This window comes from Pristiophorus japonicus, chromosome 22 (genome assembly GCF_044704955.1).
Source record: "Pristiophorus japonicus isolate sPriJap1 chromosome 22, sPriJap1.hap1, whole genome shotgun sequence".
Classification (NCBI taxonomy): Eukaryota; Metazoa; Chordata; class Chondrichthyes; family Pristiophoridae; genus Pristiophorus; species Pristiophorus japonicus.
In genome coordinates, this window is record NC_091998.1 from 62,590,722 (window position 1) to 62,618,705 (window position 27,984).

Sequence of the window (27,984 nt, forward strand, 5' to 3'; positions counted from 1 at the left end):
AAAGAGTTGGAGCTTTTTGCAAACTTGAGAGAGGTCAATTGGTTAATCTGCTTGTGCACCTCTTTTTAAAAAAAAAACAAATCGGATCCAACAACAAACGCTGCGACCAACAACAGCGGAAAAGTTGCCAAAAGTTTCTGGAAAAAGTTTTGCTGCGATGATGGACTGGGGAGGGAGGGGGGGGGGGGTGGGGGTGGTGCCATCCAATCACAAGCTGCGGCGCGGTGCGGACGACCGCGCGTCGGCCAATGGGAAGCGGAGTGAAAGAAAAAAAGCGGCGGTGATTGACAGCGGGGTTGGCCAATGGGCGGCGGCGGGCGGCAGCCTATGAGGGGCCGCGGGCAGTCGGACGGCAGGCGGAGGCTCGGGCGGAAATTTGAAATAAATGAGCGTCCGACGGCGCGCCGAGAAATGGAGAAGATGCTGGTCGGCTTTCTCCTCTTCGTCTCGCCCGCCTTCCCCGTCGGCCCGTCACGGATGGAGCTTCACGCTGAGGTACGGGGGAGGGGAGGGGAAACACGAAGCCGCCGAGTAGGTGAGGGGAGGCCGCCGCCGCCGCCGCCGCCTTCTTCCACTTCAGGAAAGACCGAGGCTTGGGCTGCGGGGTTAGGCCCCGGAGGGGGAGGGGAGAATGGTCAGACACTCTCGGCCACTCCGAGGCCTCGGTGCCCCCCTCGGCGGGCTGTTTTGGGTTCGGGGCCCGAAGTTTGCGCGGAGTTTAAAGGGGGGCCGCTGCTCTGCTGACGTGTCTGGAGGGCGGAAGCCCGGCCCGCGGCGTGCGCAACAGCCCGCCAAAAGTCCCAGCATTTTATTTTTTATTCCACACGAGTGGCTCAGTGGGGGTAGCACTCTCGCCTCCGAGTCCGAAAGTTGTGGGTTCAAGTCCCACTCCGGGGACACATTTGGGCACAAAATTCTAAGCTGACACTCCCACTGCAGTGCTGGGGGAGTGCCGCACTGTCGGAGGTGCTGTCTTTCGTTTGAGACCTTAAACTGACGTCCTGGATGTAAAAGATCCCTTGGCACTATTTTGAAGAAGAGCAGCGGGGTGTTATCTCTGGTGTCCTGTCCCATATTTGTCCCTCAATCAACATTGATTTAGGAAAAAAAAGATTATCTGGTCATTATCATATATTGCCTTTTGTGGGAGCTTGCTGTGTGCAAGTTGGCTGCTGTGTTTCTGACATTACAACAGTGACTACACTCCAAGAGTACTTCATTGGCTGTAAAGTGCTTTGAGATGACTGGTGGTCGTGAATGGTGCTATATAAATCCAAGTCTGTCTTACTCATTCCTGGCATACGTTGATGCCGCTAGTAAAGCCAGCATTTATTGCCCATCCCTAATTGCCATTGAGAAGGTGGTGGTGAGCTGCTGCCTTGCACTGCTGCAGTCCGTATGGTGAAGGTGCTCCCACAGTGCTTCTGGGGAGGGAGTTCCAAGATTTTGATCCAGCGATGGTTAAGGAACGGTGATATATTTCCGAATCAGGATGGTATGTGACTTGGAGGAGAACTTGCAGCGGCTGGTGTTCCCTTATGCTTGCTGCCCTTGCCCAATCACCTGTTTCCTAAATAGATACAATTTTAAAAGGGCTGCAGGAACCGAGACCAAAGGTTAATAGGTGTTCAAAATGATGTGGGGTTTTGGTAAAATAAAGAGGGAGAAATTGTTTCCACTGGCAGGATTGTTGGTAACCAGAGGTCACAGATTTAAGGTCATTGGCAAAAGAACCAAACTGGAAATGAAGAGAATTTGTTTTTGCAACGTGTTGTTGTGATCTGGAATGCACTACCTGAAAGGTTGGCAGAAGATGATTGAATCATAACTTTCAAAAGGAATTTTGATATAGTTGAAAGAGAATTTTCAGGGCTAGTGGGAAAGAGCAGGGGAATGGGATTAATTGGATAGCTCGTTCAAAGAGCTGGCATAGACACAATGAGCCAAATGGCGCCTCTCTGTACTGTAAGATTCTGTCATCGGGGCCCAGCTGTTGGATGTGTAGAGACTTGGGGCTCAATTTTTCCTCGTTATTTGTGCCGTTTTTTAACATGCGCCGCTTTTTTTGGTGCAAGTTTTTAAATTAAAGTTTCCCCAAGGAATCTGCGCCAGCGTAACTGAGTTAGTAACTATTTTTTAGGTTAGCTTTTTTGATGTCCTGTCTGCGGCAGTTTTTTAAAATCATTTTTCAAAGTTTGCCCCCTCAAATTTATCCTAGGTCGGTGTAGCTGGCCACTCCTGGAAAACCTTCTGGTGATTTAAGAGAAAGCAGCGCAGAAAGGCGCCATTGTTTTTCATCAAAGTTTGAGGGAGATAAGAACACTTTTTAAATAGGCATAATAAAGATTACCTTTTTTTAAAAAATCTTTTCGATGGAGTAGATGGAAGTTTGATGGAATTCTGAACTTTTCTTTTTTTAAACTCTCATGCCACCACCGGACATCCTCAAACAGGGCTGGAGGGTCGGAGCATCAGCTGGCAGAATCGGCCCTGTGCCTGTACACTGGCTCAGCTGCAAACAAGCCCAGGGGTTGGGTGCAGGTGGTGATCGGAAGACTGCACTAGGCATCAAATGGGGAAGGGATGGGGGGGTTCCCGATCACTGTGCTTGCTCAGATGTGGGTATGGTCCATACAGACCGGGGGGGAGGAGGAGAGAGAGAACAAAGAACCTGTCCTGCTTTCCTGCAAAGGTAAAATTTAAGCATGGGGCAATAACGACTGCCATACTATGTGCAAGCCTCTTGCATCATGGTGCTGCAGAGGAGACAATTGATTTGACGTCATCGCATGAGGAACCTCGGAGCCCATAGGGTGCTGGGCAGGAGGTCTTACCCACCTTTGGTATATCGAGGCAGGCGTTCGTACCTGCACCTGTGTGATGCAGATTGAGTCAGAAGGCTGTGTTTCTGCAAAAAAGTTGTAACTGAGATCTGAGTTGGTGAAGGCAGCCTAGAAGTGTGAGGAGGACTGCTTTGTCAGTTGCAGTGAAGCTTACAGCTGCACTTTCTGCATCTGGATCCTTCCAAGCTACAGCTGTAGATGTCTGCCATTTCTCAATATGCAACACATGTCTGCATTTGGCAGATGACTGCTGCACTATATGCCCAGAGGAATGACTACATAAAGTTCCCCATGACCGTCTAGGCAATGCGTGACAGGACTGTGGGCTTCTCCAGGATTGCTGGCTTCCCAAAGGTAAAGGGCTTCATTGATTGTACCAACATAGCTTTGTGAGCACCCTGTGGAGGATTCCGAGATGTACAGGAACAGAAAAGGCTTCTACTCTATTTAATGTACGGTTTGTGTGTGACGACATGCATCGCATCATGTCAGTCGATGCAAGATATCCTGGGAGCACCTATAATGCTTTCATCCTATGCAAGAGTTTTGTGTTTTAACAGCAGCTAGAAGGGCAGAACTGGCTAATGGGAGACACCTAGCTCATGATGCCCTTGCACGTAACCCGGACGGAAGCTGACCGGGAATACAACGTGTCGCACACTGACACACAGCATCATGGAGAGGACCATTGGCATCTTGAAATAGTGTTTATGTTGCCTGGACCATTCCAGAGGCTACTTACTATACTCTCCTGAAATTGTTGGTCAGTTCACTGTTGTGTGCTGCTTGCTGCATAACCTTGCCATGAGGCAGCAGCAGCTGGTGGTAGAAGACCCACCTGCGGTGAGAGTGGCTGAGCATGAGGAAGATGCAGATGCGAGCAGGACGAGGAAGCCATGCAAGTACCTGAACCCAGAGCACGATGGCACAGGAGGGTGGGCCATCATGCCCTTTTAGCGATTGCTCGAGCCTTGCGCCAGCAGCACATCTGTGAACGCTTTGCTGCCTGAAGGCTCAGCGGCAACTATTCCACATGGACCATGTTTACTGTTTGGACCTGTTCCGTGATGTGTTGTGTTAATGGAGCAAATGATGGAAATGATTCTTCTTTACTACAAAAGTTGTGTTGTTAATGAAAAAAATAATGTAAATGATTCAGTTATAATTTAAAAAATATTATTCAAAAGTTTAACAAACATTTGTACTTAACTTAAATTAAAATATTCTTGTATCAAACTTTAAAAAGATCACTTACTAACTTTAAACTTATAAATTTACATAACTTCCACAAAAACAACAGCAGCAAAGAAAGGCTGCACCCATCTCTCCTCCACCTTATTCTAAGACCGCCTGCCGTGCTTGGTCTTGGTGACTCCACCACCCTGCCCGCAGGTGGTGGCACAGTGTTTCTGGGTTAGTACTATGCTTCTTCTTTCTAACATCTCGGGTAATGCGAACCTGTTAAGGGGGTTGGTTCAGGTGGCTTTAGAGACTGGTCTGGGGATTGGAGTGGCAGTTGATTGTCAATGGGCACAGGGTCTGGGTGTGTTTCCTTATTGCAGCAGCTAACTCCAACATGCCTTCCCTCATGTGCCCTCGCACTGTCTCCACAACCTCCAACAGTCCCTTCCTCGTGTTGAACAAAAGTGTCTGAACTACCTGTGACATTCCCTCCCTCATGTTCAGACATGGTTTAAGCTGACTGAGCTATTCCCTCACTCGTGGTCCTGGACATCGTTCCCATTTCTCATGAGTGTTGTTACTTCTCCCAATAGTCCCGATACCTCATCACCCACCCCACTGATGGTGTCCATGAGTGATTGCGTACGGTCAATGATCTCTGCACTCATTGCCATTGTGTGAACTACATCTGTTATATCCTGGACCTCAGGAGAGTGCGGTCGAGCTCTCTTCCCCTCCTCACCCAGGGTGTGGCTCGCTGCATCCCAGTGAGACCCGCAGCCTCGGACGGTGGGGCCCTGGGTGTACCTCACTGCACCCCACTGGAATCCCCAGCCTCAGTCGATGGGAAACCATGGAATATCCCACTAATCCCCAAACCACTAGTCAGGGAAGGGGTTAACAACTCAATGGGTGGCACCTGCACCTCTTCCAAAGTGAGTACAAGAGCTGGGGCTTCATCCATCCCCTCCACCTACCCCCTCACCCCCATGCTCTTAGTCTGGAAGGTGGGATTGGAAGATGTTCTCTTGTCTGAATCTTCTGCATCGTCAGGGTTGGCCTCAAGTTCTGCAAGATGTAACATAACAGACAAATGGTTAGCAGCACAGGAGGGAGCAGGATGGGTGACATATGAGTAGGTGCACACAGGCAACAGGATGATTTGAAGGACCACGATGAATGATCGTCACAGTGCATCAACCGAAGCGTAGCTGACGGAGACATCCCCATGAACCAAAGCATGGATACCCATGCAGTACTTGCCATTTAGCAAAGCCAGACTCTGGAATTTGCAGGACTTGCCCTCCCTCGAGTGTGGGCCCAGCTTGTGCAATGGTGGTTGCTTTTTCTCCAGGTAGGACCCATCAAAGCAGCAACTTTCTCTTCCAAGGGTGTCAGTGGGTGGAGATTTGCCAGGCCTCCTCCTGTTCGAGTTCTTTCCCTTTTTGTTATGTGCCACCTTTCTCTGCAAAGATGAAAATACAACTTTTTAGAGAGGGTGTCTTTCTGCTGAGTGGGACATACACAGCTGGTCACATTTACATTACAATTGCATTGAATAAATGAAAATATTACTTGCACTAACTGCTTGACCAAGGTCCTGCCACTTCTTGCACTGGCCTCCAGATCTCCTGGGTGGTCATTGCACAGTAATCTTGTACAAGTTGGTTCCAGCGGTTTCTTCATTTCTGGGTGGGACTTTTATGTGACCTCTGCTGATGTCCAGCTCTTGCCATCTGGCCTCAATCACAGTAACTAGTGCCTCCACTTTATCCTGTAAGAAATTCTTGGTCCTTGAGCCGAGTTGCATCTTGTATTGCAGTACTGATTTTTTTCAAAGTTCTCTCGCACATAACTGGCTCTTTAAAAATGGCCGATTGCAGCCTGGGAGCTGTACTGCGCATGCTTGCTCATAGGAACAAAGTCTTTTTTTCCCGAGCAAGCGCAGAAGGTGCGGCATCGTTTTTTCGGCAGACGGCAGACTCCACTCCCCGAGGTGACTGGACAGGCTGCATGCTGCCAATTTTGAAAAATACAGTGGGGAAACCTGGCACAAATATTTTTGGAGTATTTCTAGCCTAGAAAAATGGGTGTAACTCTGGCAATATGCCAAAAAACGGCTTTGGGGCAAAATTGAGCCCTTGGTATTGTTACAAAATAAAGGCTGAGCAATATTTTTGTTGTTTGCTTTTGTGACAACACCCTGTCCCATCACCTCACGCACCGCAATGTGTTGCCTGAGTAAGTGGGGCGTTTACAGTAAATGTTACACGGGAATTGCGTATAGACTATGGCCCCAAGTTTCGTGCTGAGGCGAAAACGGCGCACCACCGAGCTGGGCGCCTGTTTTTCGTGCCGAAAACTGCGCCTAAAAAAAAAAAAAAAGTCCGAGGAGCTCGATGTCTGCTTGGCGCAGCGCGCTCATCGCAGCAGGGGGCGGAGCCTAACACTCGCACCGATTTTCTAAGTAGCAGGGGGCGGGTATAATTTAAATTAGCCTTCGTGGCGCACGCGCAGTCTCTCTCAAACATTGGCACTCGGCCATTTTTTAAAATACTGCAGAAAAAGTGAAGATTTGTTTCTTGGACCCCTGCAAAAGCTTGTAATTTAATTTTTTTTGATATTTCTGTGTGTGAGGGAGTGCTTTTAGCAGCACTGCTGAATAAATCACCTGAAATCAGTGAGTTCAGCTTTTCACTGCTAAACTTGCAGAATCGGTGCTGCATTGGTGCATGCAAAGTAAGGACTGTGTGTTTGGAGAATAAGAGTGCCAATTCAACTTTGCAATAATACGTGGTGTTGACTATGCAGCACCCATTCTGAAAATTTAAATATAAAACTCTCTGTGGCTGCCTCTCCCTGTCCAAATGGCCTCAGTCCCCCTCACAGCTCGAAGGCTGCTGCTGTATCTTCGGCTGCCGGCCAGCCACTGATGCCGCTGATATCCTATGGCCGAATGGCCTCGCGTCCGTCCGCTGCTGATTCTTTGGCTGCCGGCCAGCCACTGACGCTGCCCCTAAAGCGTGGCCGAATGGCCTCATCGGTCCACTGATTCTTTGGCTGCCAGCCAGCCAATGACGCCGCTGATATCTCATGGTCGAATGGCCTCTGGTCCGTCCGGTGCTGCTTCGCGGCCAGCCACGAAGAGAATGAAGGCCTGCCTCAAGCACTGCAGCTCAGCTCGAAGCTTGCTGCCGCTGCCGTCGAGACACTGACGCCACACCGCTGCCTGTCTCCAACATGAAAGGTCTGCCTGAAGCACTTTCACACAGGTAGGAACATGGTTTATTTAATCTTTTCTTTGTTTATAAATTTTTATTCAGGTTGGATTTATTTGTATAATATTTGTATAAGTATAACTAAGGATTGATTGTAGAATTTAATGACTTCCCTTTCTCTTTTCCCCCCCCCCCCCCCCCCCCACCTCGTTCCCTACGCCTAATTTGTAACCTATGCCTGATTTTCTAAAGTGTAGACAAGGTTTTTTTCGAGCGTACAAAAATCTTCACTTACTCCATTCTAAATTAGTTTGGAGTAAGTTTTCACTCACGAAACTTTGAAATCAGGTGTAAGTGGCCAGATACGCCCCCTTTTTGAAAAAAAATTCTGTTCCAAAGTGAAACTGTTCTACCTGACTAGAACTGGAGCAAACTAAATGTGGAGAATTCCGATTTCTAAGATACTCCGTTCTACACCAGTTGCTCCAGGAGCAAATCATGTGGAAACTTGGGGCCTTTGAATCTAATTTTAGGTATACATAAGTAAATGAGTATAAAAGAAAGATATGAAATAATTTGTGTATGCAGGCAGTGGAAAGAGCGTGTGGCAAACCAGTCTCCCACCCCTTCCCTCAACGACTATCTGTCCCATCTGTGACGGAGTCTGTGGCTCTCGTATTGGACTGTTCAGCCACCTAAGGACTCATGTTAAGAGTCGAAGCAAGTCTTCCTTGATTCCGAGGGACTGCCAATGATCTATTTAGGAAGAGAAAAAAATTACCTTTTTTCAAACTTTAATTTCTGTTTAATTGAGTTTACAAAGTAGTGAAAGTAGGAGGGGTGTCCTTAGTTTCTGTCCCAGTGAGTTTACAAACTTATCATCTTCCTCTTTTTAAAGTAGGTCTCATTTTTAAACCTAAGTGAGCACCATTCCTAATGAGTACAGCTTTGTCTTGCCCTGGGGGTAAACTTTTGATCTGTGATTTAGGCTTTCCTCAGTGTACAATGTCTCCCACCCAAGTGCAAAACATGTTAGCTTGCAGGGAATGTTCTGGACAGTATCCCTGTCAGTTAATTTCCAGCTGTTAACATAATTTCTTCCTCTAGAAAAATGTTGCATTGCTATGTTTGCCACGGGCAGAGTCATTTGAATGCCCAGTTAAACTTTCAATGAACCAGCAATTCCCCCAGAGCACAACAGATGTATGTCCAAGTCGGGAGGTATGTGACTTGGAGAGGAACTTTGAGGTTATGGTATTCCTGTGCACTTGCTGCCCTCCTCCTTGTAGGTGGTGGAGGTCGCAAGTTTGGGAGATGCTGTCACAGAAGCAGTGTGAGTTGCTGCAATGCATCCAGTTGATAACGCACGCTGCAGCCACAGTGCGGTGGTGGTGGAGGGATTAATGTTTATGGTTGTGGACGGGCTGCCGATCAAGTGGACTGCTTTGTCCTGGATGGTGTTGAGTTTCTTGGGTGTTGATGTAGCAGCACCCATCCAGGCAAGTGGAGAGTATTCCATCACACTCGTGACTTGTGCCTTTTGTAGGTTGTGGAGAGGCCTTGGGGAGTTGGTCAGTGAGCCACTCGCAGCAGAATATCCAGCCTCTGACCTCTTGTTGCCATGGCATTTATGTGGCTGGTCCAGTTAAGTTTCTGTTCATTGGCAACCCCAGGATGTTGATGAGGAGTGATTCACAATGGTAATGTCACTGAATGTAATAGGGAGGTGGTCATTGTCTGGCATTTGTATGGCACGAATGTTACTTCCCACTTTTCAGCCTAAGCTTGAATGTTGTCCCGGTCATGCTGCATGCAGGCATGGACTGCTTCATTATCTGGGGAGTTGCGAATGGAACTGAACCCTGCAATCATCAGCGAACGGCCCAACTTCTGACCTTTTTATGAAGGAGGGAGCTGAGGAGATTGTCCTCCAACAACCACAACCATCATATATATCCTAGTGCTACACTAGGTGTTACTTTTACTTAGAGTCACAAGAGGAGCTACCAAAGACCAGTCTTTAATCGTACTGATGGTCCTGAATGAGTTCTGAATGTATTCCACAAATATTTCTCAGTTTAAATAGTTGTGCTTTATGCTGCTCTGATGGTTCAGCAATTCTATCTAGTGAGTAGTTAGCCATAGAGGTCATAAACTTCCTCCTGTTCAATGCCTGCTCTTTGCTGATAGGTGATGGCCTAGGGTTTTAAGTGGTTGCTGAGATAGTGGATGCATTGGTTTTGATCTTCCAGAATTCCTTAGATTCTAGCATGGCTACCTTCCAATCCACGGGGCCCAATGTAACCCCACTGTTCAAGAAAAGGAGAGAAAGCCTGACACCTGTGGTAGGGAAGATGTTCGATTCTAATAAGGACGTGGTAACAGGGCACTTAGAAAATCACACTGATTCGGCAGAGTCAACACTTTTATGAAAAGGAAATCATGTTTGACATATCAGTTTTTTTTTTTGAGGGTGTAACTAGCACGGTGGATAAGGGGGAACCAGTGGATGTATTATATTTGGATTTTAAGGCATTCGATAAGGTGTTACACAAGATTTGGACTCATGGGATTGGGCATAATATATTAACCAATCTTCAATTCAAGCTAACGGACAGAAAACAGTAGGAATAAAATGATCATATTGAGGATGTAACTGGTGGAGTGCCGCAAGGATCAGTGCTTGGGCCTCCGCTATTTACAATCTATATGAACGACTTAGATGGGAACCGAGTATAATATATCCAGGTTTGCTGATTTTACAAATCTAGGTGGAAGAGCATAGGAAAGAAAAAAGTAAGGGAGGGCATTGATGTCCAGGGAATAAATAGTTACAGAACAGGAGTTTAAAAAGGTTAAAAATAAAGTGGGTGGAACTGCTGTTAAAACTGTCTGTACAGCAATGCACACAGTGTCCATAATAAGACAGGGGAGCTGGAGGCAATCATATGTTGCGAGGAACCAGACATAGTAAGGATTACTGAGACATGACTATAGTAAAATCAGGAATTAAAAATTGCAGGGTGCAACATATTTAGAAAATATAGAGTGGGAAAAGGGGGAGGTGGAACAACTGTACTTATTAGAGATAGAATAATGGCAGTAGAAAGAAGTGACCTGGCTATTAGCAAGACAGAAGTAGAATCCATGTGGATAGAGATAAAACATAAAAGGATCAATCACAATAATAGGGCAAGTCTACAGACTACCTAATAGTGGAAGGGAGGTGGAGGAAGAAATATGCAAACTAATTAAGGACATTAATAAAAAAACATAAAATAATAATTATGGGGGATTTCAACTACCCTGATATTAATTGGACAGAATAGGTAGGTAAAGGGGATAAGGGAATGGAGTTCCTACAAATGTGTACAGGACTCCTTTCTTGCCCAATGTGTAAAAAGCCTAACCAGGGAGGATTGATTTGCTATTGGATCGAGTAATGGGGAATGAACCAGAGCAGATAAGGGAAGTAAAAGTAGGGGAACATCTAGGCAATAGTGACCATAATATAATATGCTTTATGGTAATTGAGCTGAAGGGTAATAGATTGGAGGAAAGTTGATTTTTTGAGGGTCTGAGAATAGAACTTGGAGAAACAAAATGGATAACCAGATTGGCAAACAATGACGTAGAACAGCAGTAGGAAGCATTTAAAATGGTGATCAAGAGTCCAGGAAAAATATATTCCGCTAAACAAACAAAAACAAGCTAAACACTAATGAGACACCATGGATGAATCAAGCCATAAGAAAAGAGGCAGACATTTAAATACATGGACAGCAGGGAAGAGAATAAGGGAGAATATGAAGAGATTAGGAAAGAAGTTTTTAAAAAATAACAATTGGGAAGGGGAAAAGGAACTATGAAATTAAATTGTCAAGGAACATAAAACAAAATAGTAAAATATTTTACAGGCATATCGATTTTTAAAAAAAAAGTCGGTCGGGAAGGGAATAGGGTCGCTAAGGGATGGACAGGATAGAGAGACAGCAGAAATGTTAAGCAATTACTTTACTTCGGTATTTACCAGAGATAGAACAGGTGGACATGACATCGGATGATGAGATAGCTGCATTTAAAATAAAGGGCTCAATTTTCCCTAAAGCATTTTTTTGTCGTACTTGAGTTGCACCCTATTTTTTGGGGGGAGGGGCCTAAGTACGCCCCCCAAAAAATTCTAAGTTTTCCTGTTGGATTTCTTCATTTTGGCCTGGCATAACCTGATCTTTCGGGGTGGAGTCTTGATTGACGCCAAAAAGATCGGTCTGCCATGGTAACCAGGGACACAATGAGAGATGAGGCTGCAAAGTGAAGCATGCAGCCAGTTCCCAACACATTCAAAGAGTTGAAAAACACATAGCAGCAACTTTCCTCCAACCCTGTCCAATGGGCATGCTGGTCCGGTCCCATTCTCGGTCCCCGGATATATATGCTCGCTCGCTCTTGTGTGCAAATCACTGGGGAAAATTGAGCTCAAAATAAATCATTCAATTTTTTTGAAGAGGTAACAGAGAGTAGACATTGGTAATGCAGTAGATGTAATTTATCTAGATTTTCAAAAGGCCTTCGATAAGGTAAAGAAAGACTTGCATTTATATTGCGCCTTTCACGACCACCGGACGTCTCAATGTTTTACCGCCAATGCAGTACTTTTGGATTTTAGTCACTGTTGTAATGTGGAAAACGCGGCAGCCAATTTGCGCACAGCAAGCTCCCGCAAACCGAATGTGATAATTGCTAGAATAACTGTTTTTGTTATGTTGATTGAGGGATAAACATTGGCCAGGACACCGGGGATAACTCCCCTGCTCTTTGAAATAGTGCATGGAATCTTTTACATTCACCTGAGGGCAGACAGGGCCTCAGTTTATGTGAAAGATGGCACCTCCGACAGTCTAGCACTCCCTCAGTGCTGCACTGGAGTGTCAGCCTAGATTTTTGTGCTAAAGTCCATGGAGTGGGATATGAACCCACAACCTTCACCACTCTTGAGATGAGTGTGCTACCCACTGAGCCATAGCTGACACACATTGTACCCCATAAAAGACTGATGAACAAGGTCAGGGAATGTGGAGTTAGTGAACAAGTAGCAGAATGGATAGCTAGCTGGCTTCAAGGCAGAGAGTAGGGGTAAAGGGTAGCTATTCACAGTGGCAGAAGGCGGGTAGTGGTGTTCCACAAGGATCGGTGCTGGGACCACTGTTCACAGTTTATATGAATGATTTAGACTTTGGAAGCAAGAACACAATTTCTAAATTTGCGGATGACCCCAAATTGGGGGTGACAGTCAATACTGAGGAGGACTGCAACAAATTACAGGAGGACATTAATAAGCTTGCAGAATGGGCATATAATTGGCAAATGAAGTTCAACACCGATAAATGTGAGGTAGAGCTTGAACCTCCCTTATTTGGAACCTGGCCTGTTAAGGATAAGGAATTTTTCCGGACAAGGGGTGATCGCCTTAAATTGGATAGTACAGGGGATATCTGGGCTGGCTGAATTGGTCACCGGGGGAACGATGGATCACGGTCAGATCAGTGATTGCGGGAGTTGGCAGCGAGGAAGGACTTCAATTTGTTCATGTCGAAGTTCTGCGCATGCGCCACCCGGTGGCCGGGAATGGTTCTGGACAAGGGGTGGTTCTGGATAAAGGAGGTTCAACCTGTATTCTATTTTGATAGAAAGAATAGAGAGGTCACTTATTACTTGGAGGGTGCAAGTCTAGGTGGGGTAGAGGAACAAAGGGATCTCGAGTACAAATACACACATCACAAAGTTGCGACATGCGTTAGCAAGGCCAAAAAAAGCAAACCAAGCACTAGAGTTTATTTCTAGAAGTATAGAATTGAAAAGTAGGGAAGTTATGCTAAACCTGTATCGAACCTTGGTTGGACCACACTGGGTACTGCATACAGTTCTGGTATAAAAAGGACAGAGGCACTGGAGAGGGTGCAGTGAAGATTTACAAGGATGATAACCGAAAAGCGAGGGTATACATATCATAACAAACATAAGAACATAAGAAATAGAAGCAGGAGTAGGCCATTTGACCCCTCGAGCCTGTTCCGCCATTCAATAAGATCATGGCTGATCTGATCTGATCCTGGTCTCAACATCACTTTCCTGCCTGTTCCCCATTACCCTCGACTCCCTTATTCAAAAATCTGTCTATCTCCACAAATATATTCAAAGACCCAGCCTCCACAACTGGGGTAGAGAATTCCACAGATTCATGGCCCTCTGAGAAGAATTTCCTCCTCCTCCTCCGTTTTAAATGGGCGATCCCTTATTCTGAAACTATGCTCCCTAGTTTTAGATTCCCCCCACGAGGGGAAACATCCTCTCTGCATCTAGCCCCCTCAGAATGTTTCAATTAGATGAATGAGAGGTGATCTTAAACTCCAATGACTATAGGCCCAACCTGCTCAACCTTTCTTCATATGGCAACCCCTTTGTCTCAGGAATCAACCATGTGAACCTTTTCTGAACTGCCTCCAATGCAAGTATATCCTTTTCTTAAATGAGACAAAAACTGTACGCAGTCCTCCAGGTGTAGGACTTCCCTACTTTTATACTCTATATCCCCCTCCCTGCAATAAAGGCCAACATTCAATTGGCTTGCTGTACCTACATACTAACTTTTTGCATTTCATGTACAAGAACCCCCAGATCCCTCTGTGTTGCAGCATTCTGTAATCGCTTCCCATTTAAATAATTTGCTTTATTTATAACCTCACATTTTTCCACATTATTATCCATCTGCCAAATTTTTGCCCACTCACTGAGCCTATCTATAATCCCATTGTAGATTATTTGCGTCCTCCTCACAACTCTCAACTTATCTTTATCAACAAATTTGGCTACATTACACTTGGTCCCTTCATCCAAGTCATTAATATAAATTGTAAATAGTTGAGGCCCCAGCACTGATCCATGTAACACCCCACTAGTTACAGTTTCCCAACCTGAAAATGACCCATTGATCCTGACTCTCTTTTCTGTTAGTTAGCTAGGAAAGGGTGAACAGGCTGGCTCTCCTTTCTCTTGAAACAAGAAGGCTGAGAGGTGACCTAATAGAGGTCTTTAAAATTATAAAAGGTTTTGATAGAGTGGATGCAGAGAGAGTATGTTTCCACTTGTGGGGAAGAACAAAACTAGAGCCATCAATATAAGATAGCACCAAGAAATCCAATAGGGAATTCAGAAAAAAAACACTTTACCCAGAGAGTGGTAAGAATGTGGAACTCTATCACGGAGTGGTTGAAGCAAATAGTATGGATGCATTTAAGGGGTGGTTGTACAAGCATATGAGGGAGAAGGGTATAGAGGGATATGCTGATAGATGAGGAAAGATAGATGTGGTTCGAATGGAGCATGGACTGGTTGGGCCGAATAGCCTGTTTCTGTGCTGTATATTCTATGTAAAAGTAAGTGGATGTAGGAAGTAGGAGGATGCAAAGGGTTATATAAAGGTTAAGCGATGGGCAAGAAGATGTCAGAGCATAATGTGTGGAAATATGAAATTATCCACTTTGGTAGGAAGAATGGAAAAACAGAATATTTGTTAAAAGGTCAGAGACTAGTAAATGTTGGGATTAAGAGGAATTTGTGTCCTTGTACACGAAAAACAAAATGAACATGAAGGTACAGCAAAGAATTAGGAAGGCAAGTGGTATGTTAGCCTTTATTGCAAGAGAGTTTCATTTATAAGAGTAAGGAAAATTGCCGCAATTATATAGGGCCCTGGCGAGACTGCACCTAGAGTATTGTGTACAGTTTTGGTCTCACCCAAGGAAGGTTATATTTGCCATAGGAGGTGCAACAGAGGTTCACTAGATTAACTCCTGGGATGAGAGGGTTGTCCTATGAGGAGAGATTGAGTAGAATGGGCCTATAGTCTTTGGAATTTAGAAGAATGAGAGGTAATCTCTCTGAAATGTACAGGATTCTGAGGTCTTGACATGGTAGATGCTGAGAGGCTGTTTCCCCTGGCTGGAGAGTCTCGAACCAGGGGTCATAATCTCAGGAGAAGGGGTTGGCCATTTAGGCCTGAGATGAGGAGAAATTTCTTCACTCTGGGTTGTAAATCTTTGGAATTCTCTACCCCAGAGGGCTGTGGATGCACAGTCGCTGAGTGTGTTCAAGACAGAGATCGATAGATTTTTGGGCACTAGGGGATTATGGGGACAGGGTGGAAAAGTAGAGTTAATGTAGAGGTTCAGCCATGATATTGAGTGACAGAGCAAACTTGTGGGGCCATATGGCCTACTCCTGCTCCTATTTCTTGTGTGACCGAAGGCAGTGGAGGCTGTACAGTTGAACTCGACACTCCTGGGATGAAGAAAACGACCAGGATTCCTATTACTGAATTGCTATCCAGCAAGCCCTGCTGGAAGTGCCTTTGTATGGGTGTCAGGTGACTACAGTGTCTGACTTGGCTGTGCTGCTCCCATCGTTAAGAGCCTGTGAATGTTCACTTTTGTGAGCTACAAGATGGTGGTTAGTGGCTGTGGAGCTGTGTAGCAGGAGGCTAACTTCTACAGGAGAGTATAGAAGGAAATTGAAGAGAAGGGAAAAAGTGTGTTTCTCCTAATATAAGAAGAAAGACTTACATTTATATAGTGGTTTTCACAATCACAGGACGTCTCAAAGTGCTTTGCAGCCAATGAAGTACTTTTTGTAGTATAGTCACTGTTGTAATGCGGGAAACGCGGCAGCCAATTTGCGCACAGCAAGCTCCCACAAACAGCAATGTGATAACTACCAGATAATCTGTTATATTGGTCAGAACACCGGGGCTAACACCCCTGCTCTTCGAAATAGTACCAGGGGATTTTTTACGTCCATATGAGCGGGCAGATGGGGCCTCTGTTTAACGTCTCATCTGAATGACGGCACCTCCGACAGTGCAGCACTCTCTCAAAACTGCACTAGGGTGTTAGCCTGGATTTATGTGCTCCAGTCCCTGGAGTAGGACTTGAACCCACAACCTTCTGTCTCGGAGGCGATTGTGCTTCCCACTGAACCACAGCTGGCACTATAAAATGAGTAAACAGTGGGGTGAAGTTACAGCTAGTCAGCCATCTTTAGGGGATCAGGCAAGTTATATATAGCATAGTAGCTGGATGTCAGTGACTTACAGAAGTAATTTAATCATGGTTCTGATGACTAGTGAACATCAGCAGACCCCAGAGATCAAATTACGACTGTGAACCTGCCTCAGGTCATTTTAATTTAGTTTTCTAAATTTCTGACTTTGAATGTGGCAGGTGGGCTGAGCCCTGTATAGGTAGCACAATGCAAGTCAGAACGCTTAGATGCTTCATGTAACCTTCGTCTGAATAACCAGGCCTTTTGACCTCTGACAATCTAGAAGTAGCTGATGTTTGCTATCAAAAAGGGGTTTTTGGTCAGTTTCTTTTGGTCATTTCAATTGCTGTTGGGTGAACACCAGAAGAAGCAGACAGAATACTTGCCTTTATTAGCCGAGTCATAGAATGCAAGAGCAGGGGGATTATTCTTGAACAGTATAAAACACTAGTTAGGCTGCAACTAGAGTACTGCGTGCAGTTCTGGTCTCCACATTACAGGAAACATGTGATTGCACTAGAAAGGGTAAGATGAGATTTACGAGGATGTTGCCTGGAGAATTTTAGCTATGAGGAAAGATTGGATAGGCTGGGTTTGTTTTCTTTGGGACAGAGGAGGCTGAGAGGAGACCTTTTTATAAAATTGAGGGGCCTAGATAGAGCATAGGAAGGACCTAAATCCACTCTTTTCCCTTATCAGAGGGATCAACAACTAGAGGTTATTAATTTAAAGTAATTGGTAGGAGGTTTAGAGGGGATTTGAGGGGAAATTTCTTCACCCAGAGGGTGCTGAGGGGTCTGGAACTCACGGCCTGAAAGTGTGGTAGAGGCAGAAACCCTCACCACATTTTAAAAAGTACTTGGATGGGCACTTAAAGTGCCGTAACCTACAGGGCTACGGACCGAGCTGGAAAGTGGGATTAGGCTGGATAGCTCTTATCGGCCGACGCGGACACGATGGGCCGAAATGGCCTCCTTCAATGCTGTAAATTTCTATGGATGAGCCTCTATATACTACACCGGTATTTTCTTTGAGCAGGAAATGGACCGGAGAAAGTTCAAGTTGCTCTTCACCTACAAAAAAATAGTTTTCCCATCTTTACCACCTAGAGAAATAGAAAAATCTGTTGGGCCTTGAACCCTGGGGTGGAGAGAATAACGTGCTGCAGGTATCCATTCATATTTTCATTTTGGGTTCTTCTTTAATCAGACAGCACTGACTCAACAATAATTTCATAAAAAACCATGTCTTTGTTCACTGCTTGTGTTCAGGTGTGGTGCACATTAGGTTCACATGCAACAAGACTTGCAAGTAACCTTGAGACAAGTAATTGAATGCAATGGTAACCATTTCTTGCTGTACAGTTGCAATAATGACTTTAATGTAAGAGTTTAAACCAACCTGGTCTGTGATAGAACAAAAGAGTTGAGACATTTCGACATTGATATTTTAAAGTAGATGGGGTAGAGCCTCTGCTTTGCGCCCAAAGTTGCACCCATTTTGAAAAGATTTTTTAACTCGAGTTTCCACACAAACTCACTTGCATATCGCCAAACACCAGATCTGCCATGAAGCAGTGCAATTGGGCAGCGTTTTAAAACCTAATTTAAAAAAAATTATGCTTTTTAAAAAAAAATATTCCTAAAGAGTGGTAACTAGGTGCAGTTTGGTTAATACAGCCAAAAATGGGTTTATCAGAAAATAAGAATTTTAATCCGTGTCAATTCACCACCTGTGAGTAACCTGATCTTTTAAATGACCTGAAACTGACTTTTAAAAAAAATATACAGACCATTTCCCGACTATATTCAAAAGCTTTTAAAACATTCCTATTACTGTCCTTGTGCCCCCCAAAAGCCGCTTCATTTTTAGAACCTCCTCAAACATAGAAACATAGAAAATAGATGCAGGAGTAGGTCATTCGGCCCTTTGAGCCTGCACCACATTCAATATGATCATGGCTGATCATTCCCTCAGTACCCCTTTCCTGCTTTGTCTCCATACCCCTTGATCCCTTTAGCCATAAGGGCCATATCTAACTCCCTCTTGAATATATCCAATGAACTGGCATCAACAACTCTCTGCAGTCGGGAATTCCACAGGTTCACAATTCTCTGAGTGAAGAAGTTTCTCCTCATCTCAGTCCTAAATGGCTTACCTCTTATCCTTAGACTGTGTCCCCTGGTTCTGGACTTCCCCAACATTGGGAACATTCTTCCTGCATCTATCCTGTCAGAATTTTATGTTTCTATAAGATCCCCCCCCCCCTCCTCACTCATCCAGTGAATACAGGCCCAGTCGATCTAATCTCCTCATCTCATGTCAGTCCTGCCATCCCGGGAATCAGTCTGGTGAACCTTTGCTGCACTCCCCCAAGAGCAAGAACGTCCTTCCTCAGATTAGGAGACCAAAGGAGTGCAATTAGCGGATGCTGCCAATGGTGATTAATTGATCCTGGGGGCACTGCCGGTTGGGGGCGGGACTGCTTCTAGCAATGTTTTTTAAAGTAGTGCAAAAGAAGTCGATTTGTGCTGAACGTAATTTGCACTTCAAATTCTGCGACCTTTTGCGCTAGTTGTGCCAATTTTGGATAATTTATGCCGAGAAAACCCAGCACAACCAAGGCCGTAATCTCTTCATATTTTGACAAATAGACATTTTTATTGTCGGCAGGCTGATTCAGGAGCAGCATTCACGACAAGAACAACTTGAATTTATAGAGCAGCTTTAATACAAGAAACCGCACAAGGTGCGTAATAAGACACAAATTGAGCCAAAGAAGGCGATACTAAGGCAGGTGACAAGTTTGCTCAGAGGTAAATTTTAAGGAGGGATTGTGAGGGGTATTGAGAACGTGATTTGCTGAACTTACTGCCTAGATGGCTGACGGCACGGTGATCAATCGAGGGAGTTGGAGATGCAAACGAGTTGGTGGACTGAGAGCTAATGTAGGTCAGCGAGCACAGGGTGATGGGTGAACGTGACTTGGTGCAAGTTAGAATACTGGCAGCAGAGTTTTGGATGACCTCAAATTTATGGAGGGTGAAGTATAGAAAGCCGGCCAAGAGAATATTGCAATTGGTGAGTCTGGAGTTGACAAAAGAATGGATGAGCAGAAGATGAGCTGAAGCAGGGATGTTGACTGTTTAGGTGTCTTTGTGATGGAAGGACATGGGATTAGAAGCTCCGCTCGCGGTGAAATAGAATGCTGAGGTTGCAAACCGTCTGAGCCAGTGGCCAGGGATGGGGATGGAACAGAGTCGAGAGCAGTGGTGGTGAGCTAGAGCTGGGTGTCATCAGCCTACATGTGAAACCTGATGTTGTGGAGCAGCATGTAGATGAGAAATGGGAGGGTGCCAAGGATAGATCCTTGAGGCACTCTAGAGGTAACAACATACCGAGGCAGGAAGGAAAGCCATCGCAGATTCTCTAACTACGATTGGATAGGTAAGATTGGAACAAGGCAAGGACAGTCCCACTCAGCTGGACAACGGAGGAGAGGCATTGAAGGAGGATGCTGTGTCAAAAGCTGCAGAGAGATCGAGAAAGATGAGGGATAGTGCGCCGTGGTCACAGTCACGGAAGATGTCACTGTGGCTTTTATTAGCCGTTTCAGTGCTGTGGCAGGGGCAGAAACCTGTTCGAGAGGTTTAGACATGGAGTTGCAGGAAAGATGGGCACAGATTTTGGAGGTGACAACATGCTCAAGAATTTTGGAGAGGAAAGGGCAGTTGGAGATAGGGCAGTAGTTTACAAGGACAAATGGGTCAATGGTGATTTTAGAGGATCAATGATGGTTTTGGAGGGTCAATGATGGCAGATTCGAAAGCGAGGGGAGCAGTATCTGAGGAGAGGGAACTGCTTACAATATCAGCTAGCATAGAGGCTAGGAAGGGATATTGGATGGTCAGTTTAGTGGGAATGGAGTCTAGAGAGGAAGTGGGTCTCATGGGGCAAGATGAGCTCCAAGAGGACTTGAGGGGAGATGGGAAAGAAACTGGAGAAATATGTGAATTCAGGACTTGGGACAGAGGGTAAGTGTGGCTTGGTAGGCATGGGGAAGGGAGGGGTGCCGTAGAGGCAGCTAAACAGATAGTGACAAGTCCATGATCTCCTTGCACTTACTGTTGGATGTGAGGGTGCAGGGGAGAGGGGTTTAAGGAAACTGTGGGTAGTGGAGAAAAGAAACAGGATGACCTTTGAGTAGTGAGCAGTTTTGGCAGAGGATTGTGCTTGATGTGGTCCAGCCAGATCTGGCTATGAATGGCTAAACCAATTATGTGTCTATACGCTCATGTCTGTGCCCCTTGGACTTAATGAAGCAATGATGGGGGTACAAGGGTGGGAGAGTAAGGGATTTGTTGGGTACAAAGGCATCAAAGGCAGAGGTGAATGTGCAATTGAGCAGATCAATAACTTCAGAAGTTTTGTGGTGAATGGAGGATAGATAGGAGTTTGGCATTGCCTTTGTAAGCGACTTACAGGAGAGTTTTTTCCAAGGGCAGATTCAGAAGGAAGTGGGTTTGGAGGGAGAATGTGAGTAGTGAGGGATACACAGAAATGATCAGAGGTGGCCTACTCTGTGATTGAGCCAAGGAGAATAGAGAGACTCCACATGAGGTGGCAAGGTCAAGGGGGTGGCCGTGACTCTGGGTAGGAGAATTTTTATATGGAGGGCGAAGTCTGGGAGGAAAAGCCTGCAACGGGCACTCTTGGTGGGAAGATCAGCGAGTGAAGAGGATGGGGCAGTTGGGATTACTGCTCGTAAGGAAGCAGAAGAGAGTGCCTCGATGGGCCTTTTGGAGAATGCCAAGAGCAATAAATGACTCTCCCCTCAATATGAAAGGAGCCAAGAACGTCTAGGTTCAAAATGTGCAGGAATGGCTCCTTCTATTACTTAAAATAATGGCGTATGGAGCTCAAATTTGAATTCGTGTCTCCCTGCCTGCAATTTCCAACCCTTCCATCGCAGTGCAGTTGGGATGAATCATTTGGATTATTCCTCCCTGCAGTACAGCTATATTGACATTTACTGCTAATCGACATGTAACGTTTCCTCTGTGGAGCTCTTTTATCATTCCATTTGTTTAAAAAAAAAATGTAAGTAATCTTTAAATTAGATATTAAATCGGGTGGCTTTTCAGAATCCTTCTGGGTGTGATTTTTTTTTTTTCCACTTTCCTTGATTGCCTTTACTCCCTTTCTCTCTCCCATCTTTTTAGTAGTTCATTGTACCTGTGGACTGTTTTTACTCTTTCTCATCTTTTCAGGCCAAAGAATTGTGCTTCGGAGTGAACAACGAGCCTTACTGGTGTGAGACAGGATACTGCTGTGGGGAGACTGAGTGTTGCACCTACTATTACGAACTGTGGTGTAAGTTTCTAGAGAGGCCACAGAAACTTGCATTATCTGCTGGTGGCTTGTGTTTCTCAAGGTCTTAAGATGCAAAGTTACTGAAGATCAGAAGGTGGGAGTTTAAGTCCCATTCCAGGCCAGGGGCATCTAACCCTTTTGTTGAAAAGTGGGCCGGATCAGTATGTTACAGCTAGTGAACGTGCCCTGTGTAGGTCAACACTAGCCACGTACACAATTCTCCTCTTGTCACAACTAGCATCAATTCAGTTCGGTCACTCAATGCTAACGGTGGACCCAATGATCCATTTTCTGGATGCTCTCCATGGTATGCACCTGCCTATGGATGAGATGAAGCAGTTTCCATTTGAGGACCTGCGCCATGGCCCAGGTGAAATTGGGAATCGGGCGTATTGGATACCTCCAATCAAGGCTGAAGTTCAGTGCCGTACTGAGGGAATCCTGCATTGTCGGAGGTGCCATCCTTCGGATGATCAGTTAAAACCTGTCCCGTCTCTGTTCCAGTGGTTTAGGTAGATGTTTAAAATCCCATGACTCTTTCCAAAGAAGAATAGGGAGTTCTCCCAGTTTCCTAGTTAGAGTTCATTTTGGTGGCTTTGATTGAGGGGAGAATATTGGCCATGATATCAAGAGAAATTGCTGTTGTTCTATGAATAGTGCAATAGAATCTTTGACATCCACCTGAACAAGTAGATGAGGCCTCGCTCTCATTGGAAAGGTGACTGTTCTGACAATGCAAGATTGCCTTGGTACTGCACTTGAATATTAGCTCAGAATATGTACTGAAGTGTTGGAATGGGGCTGAAACCCAGAGCCTTTATTGGCAACATTCACCTTCCCTCATTCTGCCATTGGTGCCTTTCTCCCGCAGGTGAACTGCTCCAAATAAGACCATTGCTATATCCTACAGCTTCTATACGGCTTCCAACCAAAAGCATCAATGTAGATAGGTGCTGTTGTACCTTTAAAACCAGATTTATATGTGTAAATAATGGTTCTAGTTACACTTGTGGAGTGAAAGCTAACCATTCCAGCCTCGTAAATCAAAGGACTTGGATGATGTGTGCAAACCGTTTAGGTTTAACTCAACTCTGCAAGGACCAAGTATAATACAATTCTGAATGGCACTTCCTTTTGTTTGACCATGGCAGGGTTCTGGCTGGTCTGGACTATAATTATTATGCTTAGCTGTTGCTGTGCTTACCGGCACCGGCGTGTGAAACTGCGACTGCAACAGGAGCAGCGTCAGAGGGAGATCAGCTTGATGGCCTACCAGGGTGCCAGCACCTACACCACACAACCATTGGACTTGAGTGAGTATATCGTTTGTTAAATCGGTGCAGAGGGGCATTACACAGCAATCATTGTTAAATCTCAATTTTTAAATTCTATGGATTAAAGATAGAAAATGCTGGAAATATACAGCAGATCTATTAAGAAAAAGAGAATGTTCACATCTTGGGTGTGGTCTCTATCAGAACTGGAAGCTGAAAGATAAGCGAGCCCCTGAAAGGTGAAAATAAAATGCAGCAAGCAATAGATGTGGAAATTGCTAATTCGCTTTCTCCCTCACTTGCTCTTCCTGTGCTTTCTACCTATTCTCGCTCTGCTTTCTACCTATTCTCGCTCTGCTTTATACTTATTCTATTCTCGCTCTGCTTTATACCTATTCTATTCTCGCTCTGCTTTATACCTATTCTATTCTCGCTCTGCTTTATACCTATTCTATTCTCGCTCTGCTTTATACCTATTCTATTAGTTTTTCATGCTGATATTAAATTCAAAAATTACCATCTCTTTAAAGCAAAGGCATGCTTCACCTTGAGCACAACAATGATCAAGAACTACAGTATAATGTATCTTTTATTGTATTTAACTGTGCAACACGTTATGTTGCTATAGTCACGTTCTGCCAATTAGTTCTCCGTTCTTTTTCTCCCCCCCCCCCGATAGGATTCTGGACAAACTGTAAGCTTCCAGACTACGAAGAGGTGGCAGGCCACCCACCAACACCCCCACCTCCCTACACTGAACTACAGCAGCAGAATGCAGAGACCTCGCACCATGAAAACGCTGTTGTGGAAAGCCAGCCTGCCCTGCAGGAGTCTGTAACCTCACGCATGCAAGAGGATGAGACCGAGGCCGCAACGCAAGAAGCAGAGTCCAACTCATCGACTTGCGGACAGGAAGATAACCATCAGGTGCCTGACACTTCTACAGGGACATTGCCCAGTTGTGCAAGCGACAGAGTAAACGGCATCATTCGAGATGACAAGTCTGCTGTGCTTTCAGCTTCTGATTTTAAAACCTTGGACGTGGATTCTCATTTGTGCGACCAAGGAGAAGTGAAGGAAGAAAGCTCCTCGAGACACAGGCGGATCACCGGAGACTCTGGCATAGAGGTGTGCGTGTGCCAGATGGACGAGGACCCTTACCATGAGGAAGTGGGCTTGATGGATGGCATTGGTGCCCAGGAATGTTGCGAGGCCCAGTCGTCTTGTAACTCACACCTTAGCACAGAGCAGGTCTCCAAGCAGGCTCAAACTATGCAGCCTAAGCAATGTTCTGCGAAAGAACAGGAGGAGGACAACGACGTTGTGTAACGTGCCACTGTTACTGGTACTCGACAGTAAAACAGTGGTGCAATTGCTGACTGTTCAGCATTAATTCTGGGCTTGTGTAATGTTTTTCATCAGGTGCAAGATGCAGGTTGTAGTCTATAGATGTAGCATTTGGGATCTGTCCAGGGTTTCACAATCAGGTTGCCTGCTCATAAGCCAGATTTCCTGCTAGCATTTTTTTTTTAAATTGACTATAGCACTATATAATGCATTGATGATTTTCAAATCTTTGTCTTCAGAACTTCTTATCGAAACGATTAAGGATTGTTTTGTCATTTAAAAAAAAAAAATCACTCCAGATCTTGTGTTTTTAAAAAGGGATAAAAGCTGTTGTTCCAACCTCCTCCCAAGACTATGCTGATTTGAGTGGGAGGGGCTGGGGGCCTGTTAACCAGGCCTCTGCCAGTGCTGTTGTGTGGCTTTGATTGGAGGTTTGCAAGAGCTGCTCGGGTTGCTTTAACTAATGGCATCATTGCTTTTCACCTTGCAGTGGGCATGTGCCTCCTACACTCTGAGCTCCTCACAAAATGGCCTGCCTAAGATAGATAAGTCAGTACGTGGTGTAGCACATTGACTCATTGCTGTCATATGTCCCCTAGGGTGTCTTTCACTTGATTTATTAAAAGAATGGATCTGTTGGATTACAACAGGTTACCCATCTACAACACCCTGGTTCCTGGTGGTCATGTGTTTGAGCTGGGGCCTTCATTTTAACATGTATTTAGACTGCACTAATACATCAAGTATTTCTAAATACAAGTTTACTTTTTTTTAGATTTGGCCTACTAACTTCTGTGGTACTGTTGGTAGAGGTTTGTTGAACTGAAACTTTTTACCAATGAATGTTGTACTAAGTGAAATAACAAGCCTTATTCATGTTGAGGACCGCATCTACAGCAAAAAAAAGCCAAACCTAAGGCATTCACTTATAGGATACTAATGCTGTTTGTACCAGGAGATAGATGAGTGAGATGTGCACCATATGATGCTCTACCCAATTGACACAATCTGTGTTGTCACGAGGATATTGGCAATGCTGGATGTGTGATATTTATCATATTGTGGAAAAGCACCTGATTGTACGGTTCAAAATTCTGTTCTTGGGCTAAGTCTGGAGAGAGCATTTTGAGCTGTGTAATAGTAGGGTGAAATACCGGTAGGTACAGGAGTATTGGTGGGAGCAATCAGATGTAATAATTATATTGGCACAATGTTAATGTATTAGTAAAAGTGTGTTGCTTTTCTCCTATGGCCTACTAGTGCCAATATATTAGATAACCTGGTAACAACACAATCTATAGTTGTTTTCCCCCCCCCCTCACATTGTGACAATTCACTTTAAAACAGAAATGTTGAATACAGAGTTGTACAAGAATATACAACCTTGCATACCTCTGATAAATTTGATGTCTATTAAGTCAGGGTAGAGGGGTAGAAGACATTAAATCTAGCTAGGTAGAACTTATGACTGCAAATTAAAAGAAAAGCCAAGTTATACAAATGTACTGGAAGGAAAAATAGTGTCATAACTGATGCTGCAAAATACTGGGATGATTGGTGTACAGATAATATCCCAACTGTGTGACACAGCTCAGGAATCATCCCCCATGGGCTCTGCCAGATTTATACTCCTAACACTCCCCCAAAATGGAGAAAAACATTGTGAGCCACACTGAGAATGCTGCTAAAAATCACTACAAAAAATAAAAGGAAGCTATATTGAGAATTAAGCAAAGGAACAGTTGGTTTTTGGAGCAAATGAGTTGAATGATTTGTGAATTATAATAAAACTGGAGACAAATGGTCCGCTGCTTCTTAAAACATTTGATCAAATGAAGGACGAGAGAGTAACTGGAGCCTTCTAAGGAGTTGGAATGATGGACAAGACTGGAGAAATCTTCACTGGGAGGTACAAGCAGCAGTAAGAGTTTATAATGGATTAACAAAGCAGACATTGATTTAAAGCGGAATAAGATGAGGATGTGTTACTTCACACACCTTTTCGATATGCACTCTGAACTCCCTGAAAGACTTAAATTCAGTTTTCCATTGATCTTGAATGCAACTAAGGGCAGTACCACAGATACAAGAGTGTTTATAACAGATACTTGTGAATGAAATTCAGCTGTATTTGGAATGCTGGTTGAAAATGGATGTTCAGATAACCACAAACAATAAAAACTTGCACTACGTTACCTTTTTATATAACCAAATGTCACAAGCCACAATACAGGGGAATGGAGGAGCAACTAGAGTGGTTTACTTGGTCATCCAGTAGATAGGTTAAAATAATGAAGTTAAACAAAAGGTAGCAATTGCAAGACATCATATATGAAGGAGTTTATGTAAAACCACACTGGTGGCAAGCAAAATGTTAATTTTTGTGGTCCACAGATTTTAACAGCTGTGAAAATTTGACCTAGAACAATGAAGCAAGGTGATGACAGGAGACCTTTTGAGTTCTGGTGTTCTAGACATGTGGAAAATGAGTTGAACAAGGAGGAATAATAAGGCTCCTTGAATTAGCACAAAAGAGAACTGAAAAGGCTGATTAGGGAGAAGAGAAATGACACATTGTGGGCACATTATTCAGAAGTCCGAAGGAAAGTTTTTCTTCACTAGGTAACGGATCCAGCGACAGGTAAAGAATGGGATGGAAAGGACAGGTGTAACTTCTCAGATGGATTGTACCAGACCGTGTAGAGACAGGAAAATATGGAGTGCTTTGGCCGGAAACCTGTCAAGCAAAGGAGCGAGAGAGGACAGTTGATCAAATCTTCGGATGCTCAATGTGTCTTGTTATGTAAGAAATCAGGTGTCCTTTTTAAATATTAGCTTGAGGGAGATTGTCATTTTTGCAGTAGTGAGTGTGGTTATATTTTGTTGCCTTTTTTAAAATATGAAACATTTTAATTTTGTAATACTTTGATAGACATAGAAAATGCATGTTCTAAGGTGTGATAAAATGTCATTGTACTATCTGAAAATTAGTGCTGAAGTCTTTTATATAAAAAAAATTAAAAAAACATGGGTTATTTGCTGCTGCTGCGTGGGATTATGAATTTTGTTATTTTGAACACTCTTTGGATTCAATGGAAAATAGACCTGTCTGATCCTGCATTCCAAGTTAACCCGGCTGCAACCCACGAGTAGTAAAAGTTTTTAAAAAAATGATACAGGATGTAGATGAGGTCACAGATTACAAGATTTGGAGGTGGGGGAATTTCCATTACATATTTATAGCAGTATTAGATATGTGTTCACTAAACTCCAGTTTACAAACTGCAAAACTTTTCCCTAAAGTATTAAAACTATTATGCTGCCAGTGGTCTGCACTATGTGTTCTTTGCATCAAATACAGACTAGAATTCTACTGTCTTGAAAACACTCCATCTTGTGGTGAGTGCATGCATTAGAAATAGGAGTAGTAGGCCCCTCGAGCCTGCTCTGCCATTCAATGAGATCATGGCTGATCTTCGACCTAAAATCCATCGATCTCTGCCTGGAAAATGCTCAACGACTGAGCCTCCACAGCCCTTTGGGGCAGAGAATTCCAGAGATTCACCACCCTCTGAGTGAAGAAGTTTCTCTCCATCTCAGTCCTAAATGGCCGATGCCTTATTCTAGACTAATCAGCCAGGAGAAACATCC

General features: G+C 44.4%; 1 protein-coding gene across 1 annotated transcript; it reads left to right on the forward strand.

The window, feature by feature from the left end:
* Window positions 1-280: 280 nt before the first annotated feature.
* LOC139235098 (WW domain-binding protein 1-like) lies at window positions 281-27,564 on the forward strand. The gene is made up of 4 exons (XM_070866259.1): window positions 281-495; window positions 21,610-21,712; window positions 22,864-23,025; window positions 23,666-27,564. The coding sequence occupies exons 1-4, from the start codon at window positions 304-306 to the stop codon at window positions 24,313-24,315; spliced, it is 1,107 nt and encodes a 368-aa protein (XP_070722360.1). The 5' UTR covers window positions 281-303; the 3' UTR covers window positions 24,316-27,564.
* The last annotated feature ends 420 nt before the right edge of the window (window positions 27,565-27,984 follow it).